We start from the raw sequence: 13,059 nt of genomic DNA, 5'->3' as shown, positions 1-13,059 counted from the left end.
AGAATCAATAGTCAGAAACATTCCCAGATGTGTTTCAGAATGTGTACATTAATTTAAAAAACCCATCAGTTTGAAGGGAACTTCTTGATTTCTGTGGTCTCCCTGTACAGTCAGTGCTTAATGGCTCAGGCTCATCACCTGGAGCCCAAATGGTTTCCACAGCAACCACAGAGAAGAGAGAGCTGCAGTTTCTTTGCTTGTAAAAACCCAAAGTGGCTTATTAAAACCTGTAAGTGCCACGTTCCCTGCACAGATTAGCTCACGTGTTACCTTTGTGGCCAGAAGGGAAAAAACCCACCTTGCCAATGGCAAAGTTCTGAGGGGAGTGGGCCGTGGGCAATGGGAGCATCTCCTGTTGGCTGTTGTGAGCCAAGGGGTTGTTCTCATTCCAGGAAATTCCATTCTATTGAAAGAGGTGACCCTAAGGCCATGGAGAGTGTGTACATTCCCAAGTTTGTTGTTTTTCTGCTTTCGGGTTAGTGAATTACTTTGTAGCTTGATCTTTATTTCCTGGTGACTGGAGCAAGTGTGCTAACTCAGGTTACGCTTCTGATAAATCTCTGCAAGGTAATGACTTTATCAAACCAGTGATTGAAATCTTTCCCATTGAAAAGGAGCTGTCATTTCTGCCCACTGCCTGATTTATCTCTCATCTTACAAACAGGAGTTGCCCTTAACAATGGAACTTTTTGACAGTTAAAGACAAAATAAGAGGAAGGAAAAAAAAATGACCAAAAGTCCTCCCTGCAGCCTGTTGGCTGCCAAAGGCTTTATTTGCTTGTAGAATTTCTTCTAGGCTGTGGTTTGTGTGTCTTGTGCATCTTTTTGTTTTCTTCTCATCCTTCATTATCTCCTCACCTACTACTTAGGTGTGTTACCTCCTCTGACAAGTCACCCTTCTTTCATTCTTCCCTTTGTTCTGTTGCCAGAAGAGGGTTCTTACTCGTGCTGCTTCTGTTCCGCCTCCATAAAACATCCATATCCGTGCAACCTTTTCATCTCAATGTCTGATATTAACTGCTGATTCCTGCTCCTGGTTCTTTACAATTAAGTGAACTATACCACCCTTGACGAAATGCCTCTTGACCTAGCAGCTCTTTCTTTTCCTTTGCCGCTTCAGCACTGAGGGATTTCAGTGTCTCATAACCTGAACCTGCTGATTGAGCTTTGAGATTTCAGAATAAAAAAGCAGCACATAACATAGTGGCAGCTGTGTACCAGGAGTTGTCATTTCTGTGGCATTCACTGTGTGTGTACAGTTCCTACTGTGATGGGCATGAACTTGAGAGAGGCAATGCAGAAGAGAGAATGATAAAACAGAAAGTTGATGTGGAGCATGACTTCTCTTTCTTTCTTTATCTTTTGATGTCAGGAGGTTTTTGGAAGTAAACTTCATGGGGTTTTAATCATACAACAAAAATGTGCAGCAGTCTTTAATATTAAAGCTTGTAATGTTTGAGCAAGAGAAAAGTCATCTGGCAGATTGTTTTCCACTGTACAGTGCCAATAGTCCCTCCTCCATGCTCTTCTCCTACCTTGTAGTGGAGGATTTTGAGCATAGGAATAGAGTACCATCTCTTTAAACATATTTTTCCTCTTTCTGAGAAGACAGAACTATTTGAATGTGCAAGTGACCAACTCTTTATAATGTTTAAAGACTCTTTCCAGAAATCATATTACCTCCTTTTTTGTTTAAACTTGCTTACACAGCAAATGAGGGTGATGAGATCTTCTTTTTCGGTTGCTATTTCTCTGTGAAAGCCTTTGGACCAAATTTCAACCAAACCATAAAGAAATGTTATGTCTTAGACACAGTTGCCACAGGTTTTCTTGAAAATGAGCATCTGTGCTGGTGGGAGTCGGAATGTGTTCTTTGATAGCTCACTGACCGGAGAGTACACAATGTCAGCATTGTTTTCTCTCTGTGGGACATGGAGGAAGCTGGGATGATGGTGGGGTAAGACACAAGTTCGCTTACTCATGTGACCATTGATTTTGGTTCAGATCCTTCTGAAGGATCAAAACAGTGGTGCTCAGTGATATGAGGCTTCTAATGAGTTGGCATTTGCTGGTGCTCTGCCTGCAGGAAGGCAGCCTCTCCCAGGCCCAGGGAGAAGAGCTCTGGCTGGTGCAGCATTCAGTCTGTCTCTGTAAATGTTATCTCTGCTACACATCAGCCCTAGAGTCTGCGAGGGCTGCCTGAGATTTCCACTTCAGAGTGTTTAAAGGGTAGAATGTGAGAGAGGCTGGAAAAGAGCTGTGTATGTTAACTAAGACTTCAAAGAAACTGTCAAAGTTTCTTTATTGATCTGTTGTTTTTTTTCTCATGTCTTTTTATTTGTTCTTATGAATGTATAGTCACACACTCTGTCCTGTCAGTCTCCCTTTCCCAGCACTCCTACCACAAGGCGTGCCTTGCAAAGGACTTTGTCAGATGAGAGTATTTACAGTGGTCAAAGGGACCACTTCTTCACCTCTCGGGCCTCGCTCCTGGACCAAGCCATGCCAAACGACGTCCTCTTCACCAGCACCTACCCTTCTCTCCCAAAGTCGCTGCCCTTACGGAGACCATCGTACACTTTGGGAATGAAATCACTACATGGTAAGTGCACTTCACCTTGTTTTGCTTTCCCAGGAATCCTTTGCGAGTCGTGAGGATGGGGTGACACTTCCTGTCGTGTCCAGTGACAGGACAGGGGTAATGGACAAAAGCTGGAGCACAAAAACTTCCACTTAAGGAAAAACTGCTTTACTTTAAGGGTGATGGAGCCCTGGCCCAGGCAGCCCAGATAAGTTGTGGAGTCTCCTTCTCTGGAGATATTCAAACCTGCCTGGACATGTTCCTGTGTAACTTGATCTAGGTGGACCTTCTTGAGCAGGGGGTTGGACTAGATGGTCTTTTAGAGGTCCCTTTGAACCCCCACCATTCTGTGATTCTGTGTTAAGGGAAAATGCTTGTTACAGCAATTAGTACTTCCATTTTGATTTTGCTAAAACAAGGAGAGTCAAATCACATGCCTGAAAATAAGAATCAGACTTTTTCCTCACTTCAGTCTTAACTACGTGACTGGTGGTGCAGTTATCTTGTGCAGAGAGCACAAAAAATTGCCTCATTGGATATTAGTTTCCACCATTTCTTCCAGGAGTCATCTGGACCAGTCAGACCAATAGGCAAATTGTCATTATCCACTAGTGACAGCATCAGGTTTCAGTTCCTTCAGTGTGGATATATGGGAATCAAGTACTGTTAGGCAAATGATGATATCAAAGTGGATAAGTATTAGTGGACGTTTGGATGTACAGCTACACCAGATACAGCTTTTGTTGCACCAGCTGGGTTTGAACTGCTGTCAGGAAGGCACTCTGCTTTCCCCCATTAGTTTTAGTGGAAAAGTCTCAGTAGCATTGTCTGCTAGGTTGTGTGTTGCTGCATGTGAGTGTCTCAGTTGGTGAGGAAAGGAATTTTCACAGGTTCCTGCTGTACCTCATAACTAAATGGGTACTAAATGTGTTTTCCAGAAATAGAGCTAGATCTCACAGTGTAGGATCCTGCAATGTTTTCTGAAGTAGGTATCTGCTCTGATTTAGTCATGATTTAGTATGTTGCAAGAGGAAAACGGAAGGCTATCAATAGATTCAGCTCAATATAGTGGGCTCTAAGCACGGGCTGGATTGAGCTCCAGGATGCATTTGATAGTGAAGGCTGCTGAAGAGATCTGTTTTAAATTCTTTTCATCTGCCTGTGATCACAAGGCAGCATTTTTTAGTGTTGAACCTGACATTTTCATGAGGTGTTGTTTCTGTGTAGCATGTTTCCTGTGTGAGGGTTAGGAAACTGAGCTCTCTTCACTTCTGCTTTTTATATGCACTAAAATAACTTTGGAGACTTGGTTACACTTGTAACGAGCTGGTGGATTTGGCTTTGGAGGGCTTTGGGTCAGAAGATTAATGGTGCTACATCTGAGTAGAAGTGGAAAGAAGCACTTGATCTCTTTTCGGTTTGATGCCTGTGTTTTCCAAAAAGGAAACCACAAAACCTTCTTTCACTCTCATGTTTTCTTCCACACCAAACAGGTTCCTCCTCCTAGCTCATACCTTTTGTCAACAAAACAAGATTTTCCATTTTCTTTAAAATGTAGGGCCTAGATGGTAGGAGAGCAGCTATTTGAGTGGCACATGACTTGTCTCTCCTTCACGTTTGCCTTTGTTGAGAGGGAGGATTAAGTTGAGCTGGATATTTAATACCACAAGTGTTTGTTGGCTTCCAGCTATTCAAAATTCCTTTAATTCAGAGATCTTAGTAACAAAGAACAGCCATCCCAGAGCACCTACATTTGTTTCAAAGAGGGAAAACAGTGATCTGAAAATTGGTCTTTACTCATCTGCCTTAACTATCCAACTCATGCTTTTTAAAACAGGTATTCAGATTATTTCCTTCTACTTCTGTGACTTTTCACTAATCCTAAATATTTTCAGGTGAAGAACTTCACAAATAACTGCCCTCTTTGGGGGAGACAAACAATCCTCAGGGTTAACATTGAGCTGAAAATAAACACAGAGGCTAGAAAGGAATGGGATCAGGTTTTGGAGCAAAGCTGTGAAGGCAGCGCAGCTTTTCCAGGCAGCAATATTATTTAGGTAAGGTTATTAGAAAGTTCTTTTAGTTATTGATATCATGTAGTTACTAGACTATTAAAAAACAAATAGCCATCACAACTACTGGGACTTAGAATCACAGAATGGTAGGGGTTGGAAGGGACCTTTAGAGATCATCTAGTCCAACCCCCAACTTGTCTTCCAGCGCGCTCATGTCCTGCCCACAATGATGGCTTTCTGTTCTCTCTAGTCCAAATGGATTCTACACTGTACCCTTCTCTGCAGCTTCCTCTCTGGTGCCCAGTCCATCTTCTCACCCCTACATCTCTGTTGCTTCTACTGTCACCTACATAGGGGTTTTTTGCAGGCTTTCTTTATGTTCTAACAGAGACCATGAGGAAGCAAGTTGCTGCTGCTTCTGAGCTTACACATGGGATTGTCCAGCTAATAAACTGAACCAAAGTAGATATTTGTTGGTTCACAATTTGCTCTTTCCCTAATTAATGGCAGTAATCCAGTGCTAGGCACCAGTTTGCACAAAAATTGCTGGAACTTCACATCTTTCTTTCAAGCTTCCCACCGTTATTTCCGTAGTGGGCCATGTCACAGCTTATGAGTGCTTGAAGGTATTTTCCAGTGAAGAGCAAGAGGTTTCACTAAACTGCTGAGATGTGCAAGGCTCTGCAAGGCATTTAGGGGTTTTCTTGTGCCTGTTCATGTTGGTAGACCTCTCTTGATTTATGAGATTGTGAAGAGATGAGGAAAAATCCCAGTGATTTTTGTATTTTTACAGGAGCAAGGAGGTGCTGGGGAATGTAGAAGCCCCCCAGCAAGGTGCAGAGCCCTCTAAAGTATCCTCAGCTTGTGCAGAGGCAGGAGTTGTTGGGTAGAAGAGTGCTGCTAAGATGCAAAAATTCAGGCAGGTTAAAAAGGAGCTGAATGTTCTGATGGAGAGGCACTGTCTCAGAAAAGTGGCCCGTAACGTGCTGTATCTGGTCAACTGCAGTCAATCAAACATTTTACTGAGCTCTTGTTCCAAAAGTGCTATCCAGAAAGATTGAAAATAGGATTGCATTAGTATTAAGAAAGGAATTTTGGTCTGCTTTTTTATTATGGAGTTTGTAATTTGTTCTGCATTACTCTAGGAGAGTTTTCTGCCTCAGACAGCTCCCTCACAGATATCCAGGAGCAAAGGCGGCAGCCCATGCCAGACCCTGGTCTTATGCCCTTGCCTGATTCTGCCTCTGATCTGGACTGGTCAAACTTGGTAGATGCTGCCAAAGCCTTTGAAGGTGAGTTTTCAGAACGTAATGCTCAGAAAGCTAGTCTTTGTGCACACTTTAAGGAGTGGGTTTGGGTTTTATTTAATCTCGACTTTTGCTTTTTGTTGTTGTTCCTGTTTCTACTTTACTCTCAAGCTTAAGCTCATTTAAAATAGCATCTCGAGACTCAAACAGCCTGAAATCTTGTATGTAACACTTGGATACCGTTTCTTGATCCTGGAATCCCTCCATGCTACAGTTTGGCCAAGTCTCTGTGAAACTGCCTACTTTGCATTTCATGTAGAGCAGTTACAGACATCACAGCTAGAGTGGAAAAGACACCTGGCACGGAAGTGCAAGAGTGAATTCAAATAGCAGGGAAAAACCATATGAGCACCCTAATGGTTACTGCACCAGCAACAAGTTCTGCAGCACAGCTGAAGTGCACTGCCAAGGCAATTTGGGAAACGTGCAGTGTTGGTATATCCTTTTCCATTCTTCGCTTTGCATGCTCTGAATACACAGACTTGAACATGAGTGCACATCCTGTGGCACTTTTCATCTCCTCGATGCTTACTGGAGAGAGCTGTAAGCTGCTGAGGTGTAATATAACGAAATGAAATACAGTTAAGGCCAGAGGGAGTTAACTTACTCCAGTGGAAAAGTCCTCTAGGTGCATTGAACACAAGTGTCTTTTCCTAATCTCTGCATAAATGCCGTCCCACATCCATGGGAGTGTTTGGACTGATCCTGAATCTTTTAGACATCACTCTGCATGGTTGAGAAGGTTGTGAAGTAACCTGCTTGCTTGGCTGTTCTCTGTAGCGGCTTTGTACATCATGAGAGAAGTGCATGTCTGAGCTGGTGTTCAAGATGGACCTGTGTGCTCTACTCTGTTGCCACAGGAGTTGTAGGATCAGCATGTGTCGGAGTTCTGTGCAGTCTTGGGAAAGAGTGTTCAAAGTGAGCTTTAGTCCTCAAGAGGAGATGAGTCTGTAGTGATGTGTTTTTCACCACTGTGTATGGGTGAAACCCAGGTTTTAATGCATTGGACTGAGGCTGGCAACTTCCATTTAAAAGATCCCTTTTTTTGTTTGTTTGAGTGTTCTCATTAACCTTAATCCTTCATTGTTGTAGGCCTCAAACTCACTTGTGTTTCTCTTTAGAAGTGTGAATAAAGTCAGTGTGGTGAAGGTAACAAACTGAGCTCAGATGAAGAAAAGCTGGGATAACATGTTGGCTGGCACCTTCATCTCACCACTGTAAAATATATCCAGATTTGACTTGGAGAGAGAGAATGCCAATATGATCCCAGTCTCTAGTTTCTGCCAGGTGCCAACAGGGACTAACAAGCACCAAGCAGGCTGAATTTTGATTTGTGGTCCTGGACACCTCTCTTCAACATCACTGGTTGGTGTCTTCAGCACAAGCCCCCAAAATTGCAAGTAGTGATGTCAAGCAGCCAGCTGAAACAAAAGCTGCCTGTGTCCCTGAGCTACACCAACCTTTAGTATTTCCATTCAAAGGGAAAAAGGAGCATCAAAAATTCCGTCAAATACCAAGCCATCTTAATTTTAGCCTCAGTGAAAGCCCAGAATAAAAAGTTGCCAAGCAGAGAAAGCCAATGCTGCTTTCTTTCCAGTGAGACCAGCAGCTGCTGAGGGTGAAAGATGTTAATGTATTAAACAAAAAAGTGTTTGTGGTGCTGTTTGTGCTTGGGAAACTTCAGAGGTAGGGGCAGTTGGTGTTTCACAGTCACACCACATGTGATAGTGATTCTGAGATGTGTTTAAAACATCAGAGCGGTTCCAGGACAGAAAGTACAGACTCGAGGCAGGAAAGAGGTTTCACGTTTCAATTTGAAAACGTTTTGTAAGGCATAAGGAACAAATTTCAGGTTCTGAAAAATTACATTGGTCACTTCACTTTCCACATGTAAATTGTGCACAGGGAGCTTTTCTTTCCTCGAGATAAAGGGATCCTTTATGGAGTGAAGGAAGTTAAATATAGTTACTGAGTTAATGGTTAGTGTCATGCAGTTGTATCCAGGAAGTTCTGCACAGCTCTTTTTCCAGCTTGGCTTCTTGCCTCTCTCAGAACTGGCCTTCAGTGGACTCTGTGACTGCTGCTGGAGTGCATCTGCTCTGCACTCTCTGGCATCTCCCTCCTGGAGAGCCTCTTGGCCTTGAGGGTGATGGGTGATCTGTGTGAGCACACAGTGCTGTGCCAGAGCCAAGTACTTGCTCATTGAATCCAATACGGTGGAGACCTGGTGCAAATATTTGCAAGTGCCACTTTGCTTCTGTCAAATGGATATTGGTATGTCTCAGCATCACCTTACCTTGTTTGGGATGGGCTGCTTAGACTGCTTTGAGATCCTGCAGCATAGCTGTTGTGCTGTGCATGAACAGTCAGGACTGCTGCCATTTTTTTTCCCTCTGTGTGTTTGCCTCCTCAGTTCAGCGAGCTTCATTCTTTGCTGCTGCTGATGAAAATCACAGACCTGTGAGCGCTGCCTCCAGTAACGATCAGGCTGAGGACCAGCTTACTGCACAGATAAAGCCTTATACAGGGTAAGTAAATACACCAGATAGACAGGCTTCCTCAGGTGCACACTGGGGAAAAGAACACCTTTATTTGGAAGCCTTCTCCAGGCTTCACAGAAGTCTTCACAAGTTCTCATGAAGAGGGAGGTGGGAACTGAAAGCAAAAGAATCATTGGTACAGTTGAACCTTTTTGCAGGCTCTTTCTTCTCAGAGATGTTCATGAAGGTGTCCAGAGCAATGGTAATTTAAGGCACTCTTTGTTAGGTTCTTTTCATTCTGCATTCTGAGTGTGCCTGAGTCCACACCTACATAAAGCCACTTGGTGTAGACAAGGCTGTTAGCTGCCCCGTGTGAAAATATAAACACATCAGTATCTATTCCCGTTTCCTGCTTTCAACAGTAAAGAATCTCCTCCAACTCTCGCCTCTAAAGTGGACCAACTGGAAGGTTTGCTGAAGATGCTGCAAGAGGATTTAAGGAAGGTAAACATTTCATCTGCAGAGAATCTGTAAGACACATATTTAGTGCTGATAGGTAATGCTAATAACTGTGTAATCCTGCTTTGCCATGCCTGAGCCTGTGACAGTCTTATCCTTGTATGAGAAACATATTTCTTTACTGTTTTTCTTAGGCCATGTTTCTAATTATGCAAGGCTGGGGTGGAGTGTCTAAATTTGTAGGCACCCGATGCCTCTGCTTAAATTAGGAGGGTGACTCAGAGTACCTCCACTCCTAATCCAGGTGACGCTGCAAAATGCTTCAAGCGAGTCCATGTAAATGTATCCTGCTGGTGTTGAAAAGCAAGAGTATTACCCTAAAATACAACCTTTACTGTGGAAACTTCCTGTATTGTGTTTCTGGCTGCTTGGTCCAAGAAGGATCTGCTGTGGTCAGGTGAAAGGTTTCTTAGCTGGGGAAGTGCTTGCAGGAATATTTCCAGTCTCTTTTGTTTAGTTCCCATCAGCAGTTGTACATACAGAAAGGGAAAGGCCGATTTTATCTCCTCACCTGGGGAGCCACCTTCTGCGTTAGAATTTGAGATGGAGAAATCCTGCTCATTTGAGTGAAAAGTGAGGAATGCAGTGTCACAAAGACCCGTAAGATATAAACCCATATGTTACTGCACATGAGACCCTTATAGAGGGTGAGACTCGTGCTCTCTGAAGAGATTCTTGCCTCTCTACATAGACAGGTGGATGACCTGAAATTTCCACTAAGATAGGAAGGTGATCATTCCCCTGTACTTGCCTTTGGCGAGGTTCTACCTCCAATACTGTGTCCAGTTTTAGACCTTTCTCTACAAGAAGGACATTGAGGGGCTGGAAAGGATATAAAGGTGGGCTACCAAACTAGGAAAGGAGTTGGAGCATGTCCCATGGCTGAGGGATGTGGGGCCGTTCAGCCTGGAGAAAAAGAGGCTCAAGGGAGACCTTCTCACTGTCTACAACTACCTGAAAATAAGTTGTAGCAAGGAGGGTGTCGATCTGTTCTCCCTAGTGATGAGCAATAGAACAAGAGGAAACAGCCTCAAGTTGCACCAGGGGAGGTTGAGGCTGGATGTGAGGAGGAATTTCTTTGCTGACAGTGTTGTCAGGCATTGGAACAGCTGCCCAGGGAGCTGCTGGAGTCACCGTCCCTGGAGGGGTTTCAGAGATGGGTGGATGTTGCAGAGGGAAATGGGCTGGTGGTTGATAGGGCTGGGACAGAGGCTGCACTCCATGAACTTAAAGGGCTCTTCCAGCTGAAACTGTTCTATGATTCTGTTCTATGATTCTCTAAGATCTGTGTTTTTCCTCACACCTAAGGAAAAAGAGGACAAGGCCAGTCTTCAGGCTGAAGTGCAACATTTACGGGAAGACAACTTGAGGTTACAGGAGGAATCCCAGAACGCCACCGAGAAACTGAAGAAATTCACCGAATGGGTTTTCAACACAATCGATATGAACTGAGAGCAGCGTACGGGGAAGGAAACTATCTGTTATGATTATTATTGCTGGGACTGAAGCTTTAATGCCACCTTAATCATGACATGTGAAAGTATAGTCAGAGCACTTCCCTGTCCTCCATCCTTGGATAACCCTTTTTTGCATCTCTGCGCGCACTCAGAGCAATTGCAGATCAACAATCAATGTCTGCCTTTTGTAGAAAAAGAAAAACAAAGGAAATAATTTTAAAGAGGTAAAATAAAAGTTTAACTGCTAAAATGTGAATGTCTATTTTTTTGCACATTGTCTCTTTATCTGTTCTGTACAAAATGATTTGGAGGCGGGATCGGGCCTGCTGTTCCGTCTGCCTCTGTTTCCACTAACTCCTTTCTCTCTGTTCCAGGTAATCTGCTTTTCCTTGCAGCTTTGGCAAATACTATGACATCTATAACATTAGAAAGAAATGTTTCTTTTACTGCTCTTCTTACCTTGTTTTCTGAAGTACGCCACAGACAAGGGGACGCAATGCAATGTTTTAGGTGTCTCCTTCAGCAATTTGCGCTTGATTGCTAGTGCTACCTTCCCATAGATGACAGAGAACCGCGTGTCAGTAGTGTGTGGTACAGTACAACCAGCATCACAACGTTTGGAGAGAGGCTAGAGACGTTGAGCTGAGGCTGAGGCATGTTATCACACAGTCTCTACTGTATTAGCATTTCTGGTTGCCTTTGTTTCCCGTGGAAACAACGGCTGCAAGTAACTTTAGGAACGCAAAACGAGGCGTGTTGCAGCTCATACCGTGTCAGCCTGAGAGATAACCAGTGCTGTCGCTGTGCTGCTTCAGTATAGTCCCCTTCCTTCCCTTCCAGGGGAAGCTGTTACTTGCATATGTGCAGAAGACTTAGGCTGAAGTTGTAAAGAGATTAAGATTTCTTTTCCCCGGAACTGTTCCCATGCAGATCCCACATGAAGCATCGCCGTGCCCTCACTCTCCCATTCCATTTCTCTGCACTTCCCAAATCTGCCGTGATTTGAGGAATGTGTATTCAGCTTTGTGTTTTATCCCATGAGAGGTCTTACAGATCTTTTACTATGGTAGACAGGAATACGTAAAGGTGAATAAGTGTATTTTTTCCGAGTACTGGGATAAGATTGGAGCTCTGAAATCCCCAATCCCCAGTGAAACTGTCTAGCATGAGATTTCCCAAACTGCCTCATGCCAGGAAAGTTAATTTCTTGTTCTCTGAAGGAACAGCCAACTTGCCACAACATGTTACCTCTCCAGAAAATACCTTGTACGTGTCAGAATGCGACTTGTAAGTGCAACTGAACTGTGCAGTGTGCTGAGAAACCTTTTCTACTCCCTTCCGAGGCTACCTACGAGTCACTACCTTAATAACCATTGCCTTGCACAAAGTGCAATGTATTTGAGGGTTGATTTCGAGAGCATCCACTCCCTCCCCTTGACCACATTCTCAGACAGACAGATGAAAACCATGGGGCATAGTCTTGCCACAGAAACTTCCACACAGGCTCTTTTCAAATCCTTTTTTTCCCCTGCTCTTTAATCTTGCACCACACAAGTACACTGTGCTTCAACCTCAAACTTCATTTGTGATGCTAATCCCCATGGAGTTCTTCTCTAATGTTTTGTCATGGAAATGGATCTCTTTGGAACTATTTCTGGAGTGTTTTTGTAAAGGTTTAGAATGTCTTGGGTTTTTTAATGACTTGTATGAAGGAGATTTATATAATGCCTGATATTATTTGTAAATGGGAAATATTGCTAACATCTCTGAGCATCCTGAAGTCTTGCTTTTATTCTCTTTTATTTTGAAGTTTGGGTTTTATTTTATTTCAAAAAAAATATTTTGGGACTTGGGGCAGACTATTTATTAGAGTTTTGCAACAGAGTTCTTCTTGTATGATGCCACTGGAGGCTACTTGTAAAATTCTGACAATAAAACTCATTTTAAAGGCTCTTCTAAATCATTTTCTTCTGATTTTGTTCGGTTTGTTGTTTAAGATTCTCCAGAGCACCCATTTCTTCCTATGTTCTTTTTGTACCACTTTTCCCAGTGCTTAGTGATAGAAGAGCCCCATACTCCATCAGATTTATGCTTTTTATCCCTTTGAAGGACATTGCTCGGTATGTATATGCACATTTCATCACTTCACTTCCAACTTGTGTTACTGTACAAATTTGTTTTCATTCCCCAAAGGTTTTGCTGCCTTTTAGCAGTGACTTTGAGCTTCATCACGCTGACGTGGTGAAGGAAGGAAAGCGATTTTTTAGTCATTTCTCAGGGTTTTAGAATGTACTGGGGAAAAACTAAAGCCAGCTTATGTCGAAACCAGAGTTGCCTGGCACATCTGCCTGAGGGGACCTACAGCTTTCAGCATCCCAGAGCTAAACCAGTGAGCAAGCAACATTAGTTGTTAGGTTTGTTTTGTTTTCCAGATCTCCTCCTTTGACTTGAGAGAGAACCTTGGACAAGTATTGACCTTTTTTGGTCCACTGGATCACCGTTGTGCATGGCTCAAAAATGTGGAAGCAGGTTGGTGTGCAGGAAAGCATCTTCCAGGTTTATTGAGTGGACCCTTAAAAAGTTACATAGGGAAAGAATCCATCTCTGGCTAGCAGTGAAGCATCTGACCGAGAGAGCTCAGAAGCAGCAAGAGCTGATAGAAGCATCTGATTGAAAAATAAGCATCGAATGTTGGTAAGG

General features: G+C 43.3%; 1 protein-coding gene across 7 annotated transcripts in view; it reads left to right on the top strand.

Moving 5' to 3' along the window:
- Window positions 1-12,319, top strand: part of SIPA1L1 (signal induced proliferation associated 1 like 1) — a 195,462-nt gene extending 183,143 nt beyond the window's left edge. For 6 of the 7 annotated variants that reach the window (XM_061997556.1, XM_061997554.1, XM_061997557.1 and 3 more), the window contains 5 exons: window positions 2,359-2,602; window positions 5,742-5,888; window positions 8,317-8,431; window positions 8,806-8,887; window positions 10,211-12,319. In XM_061997556.1, coding sequence (XP_061853540.1) covers window positions 2,359-2,602; window positions 5,742-5,888; window positions 8,317-8,431; window positions 8,806-8,887; window positions 10,211-10,354 — 732 coding nt within the window. In that variant the 3' untranslated portion in view covers window positions 10,355-12,319. The remainder of the gene's footprint in view (window positions 1-2,358; window positions 2,603-5,741; window positions 5,889-8,316; window positions 8,432-8,805; window positions 8,888-10,210) is intronic. The other variant, XM_061997560.1, reaches the window with a different exon arrangement.
- The last annotated feature ends 740 nt before the right edge of the window (window positions 12,320-13,059 follow it).

The sequence above is a fragment of the Colius striatus genome, chromosome 6 (assembly GCF_028858725.1).
Source record: "Colius striatus isolate bColStr4 chromosome 6, bColStr4.1.hap1, whole genome shotgun sequence".
Taxonomy (NCBI): domain Eukaryota; kingdom Metazoa; phylum Chordata; class Aves; order Coliiformes; family Coliidae; genus Colius; species Colius striatus.
Note: the sequence above shows the minus strand (reverse complement) of the source record. Positions and strands in the feature narration are given on the sequence as shown.